General features: G+C 21.6%; 1 protein-coding gene across 1 annotated transcript in view; it reads right to left on the minus strand.

Annotated features, from left to right (window-relative positions):
- The window catches only part of LOC122249202 (uncharacterized), a 36043-nt gene that overhangs the window by 1515 nt on the left and 32028 nt on the right, over positions 1-2500 (minus strand). Inside the window, exon 5 of the mRNA XM_086540163.1 lies at positions 88-303. Coding sequence (XP_086396289.1) covers positions 88-303 — 216 coding nt within the window. The remainder of the gene's footprint in view (positions 1-87; positions 304-2500) is intronic.

Raw genomic sequence — 2500 nt, forward strand, 5'->3', positions numbered from 1 at the left:
AGAAGAAAACATCTGCATCTACCTTGCGACGATTACATCTTGTATACTAACCCTGAAATATTTAAGAAAAAAATCTCCACCACAAACCTTCATGTGGTAGGCGTAGAGGAGCGGGTTGATGGCAGAGTTGAGGTGGCTGAGGATAATGGTGACATTCATGATAAAAGGCGGTACATTGCAGTTCTTGCAAAAGGCCTTCACACAGTTGATAGTGTAGAGCGGGAACCAACTGACCATGAAGAACAGCACGATGATGCTCAGGCTCTTGGCGGCTTTGACCTCTCGTCGGTTGGCGTGGGTCACCTGTCACGAGAAGAGAAAGAGAGATCAGGTCACGAATGAGCGAAGAGGAGCCAGACAACGGGCCAGATCAGGCATGGGTGTCAAAACGACAAAAGAAAACTGAAAAAAGAACGTGAGCAAGATCGAACAAAATGGTGCGAAGCAGAATAATAAAACTAGTGTAGATTATAAAGCGAAATCCATAGAGCTGATGACAGAGTTTGGAAATATACAATGTGGACACTGATGTCGAATGAATATTGGACGGAATGGCTGGGGATTATCGTAAGAGAGTTAAAGTAATCGCCTTAATTCTGCATTGGGAAAACCGGATATAAAGCGAGATGAACTATGATAAGGAATAAACAATAAAGCACATGTTGTCGATGTGAAAATGATTTCTAGAAGTAAGGGGGCAGCCGCTAATAGTACTAATAATCTGAAAAACTAAAGGCGCAAAGAATACCATTGGATCAATCATACATATTAGATGGTCTACATGCATGCATATACATATCATACATATCACTATTATTTTTATATGATATATATATATATAAATATATATATATAGTATATATAATATGATTATACATATATTATTAATTATTATATATTTCTGTATTATTATATTTATATATATACATAAACTATAGTTTATATAGTATATTTGTGAATAACATATTTATATATATGATTATATAGTATATATATATATATATATATATATATATTATATCACTTTTTAATTATTATATGTATTTATATATATATATATATATATTATATATAATATATATATATATATATATATTATATATATGCATATTATTATACATTAATCTATACTTATATACATTAATATATATTATATATATATATATTTAATATATATAATATATATATATATTAATATACTTATATATTATCTAATAAATATATAGTATGTGTATTTTGGGGGTACATATAATATGTATATATCTATGTCTATTAAATTACATGTTCATATATAAAATTGCTTTAATATTTATATATATATAATATATAATTTCATATTATATCTATATATATATCTATATGCATTAATATGTATGTACATATATATTAAAGATATATGTATGTACATATATGTATTATATATATACAATAAATATATGTACATTTATTAAATAATTCTATACGTATACATATACATTAGATATATGTATATATATGTACATTTATTGATGTATCATTATATATATATAGTTATATGTATATTATATATATTATATATATATATATATATATATATATATATATATATTATAATACATAATATATAGTACTATATATATTAAATATTATACTGATACAGTTATAGATATCACACACACATACGATATATGTATCATTTATATATAAATATAACATCCTTATATGTATATTATATCAATAGTATAACAGTATATAATAACATTCATATTATATGTACATATAATCCTGTATATCATATATATAACCATTCATCTATGGGACATATATCATGTAGCAATATATCATCATATATATCTATATATTGATATATATATATATATAATTATAATTATATAGATTATTATATATATATATATATGTATGTTTATAGTGTGTATAATATATATATGATATCTATATATATATATACTTATATATATTACTGATTATATATATATTATATAATATTATTATTATACACACACATATGTGAGTTATATAATATGTTTTATATGATATCACATATTTGATGTATTAATTATATATATATAAATGATAATATTTATGTATATATATATAATATTATATAGACTATATATGTATTTACATTATACACAACTATATTGTGATGTAAATATCTATGTATATATATAGTGTATATAGCATATATATATGATACTCAAATAGATATATGTATGTATATATAAATAAAGTATTTTATATATATTACATATATTTATAGCTTATATATAATTTATATATATATATAGATATGATATATATATATATGTATATTGGTATAATGTTATATATATATATATATAATATATTGAGTTGTAAATGATATATCATTTTATATTACTTATATGATATACTATATATATGTATACATATATATAGATATATATTATTTATGTATGAATATATATGATTTATAACATATATGATATTTATATATTTACATAATTATGCTATGTATGAT

Source organism: Penaeus japonicus, unplaced genomic scaffold (genome assembly GCF_977035675.1).
Source record: "Penaeus japonicus unplaced genomic scaffold, GWHDUDI00000001_assembly GWHDUDI00000009, whole genome shotgun sequence".
NCBI classification, from domain to species: domain Eukaryota; kingdom Metazoa; phylum Arthropoda; class Malacostraca; order Decapoda; family Penaeidae; genus Penaeus; species Penaeus japonicus.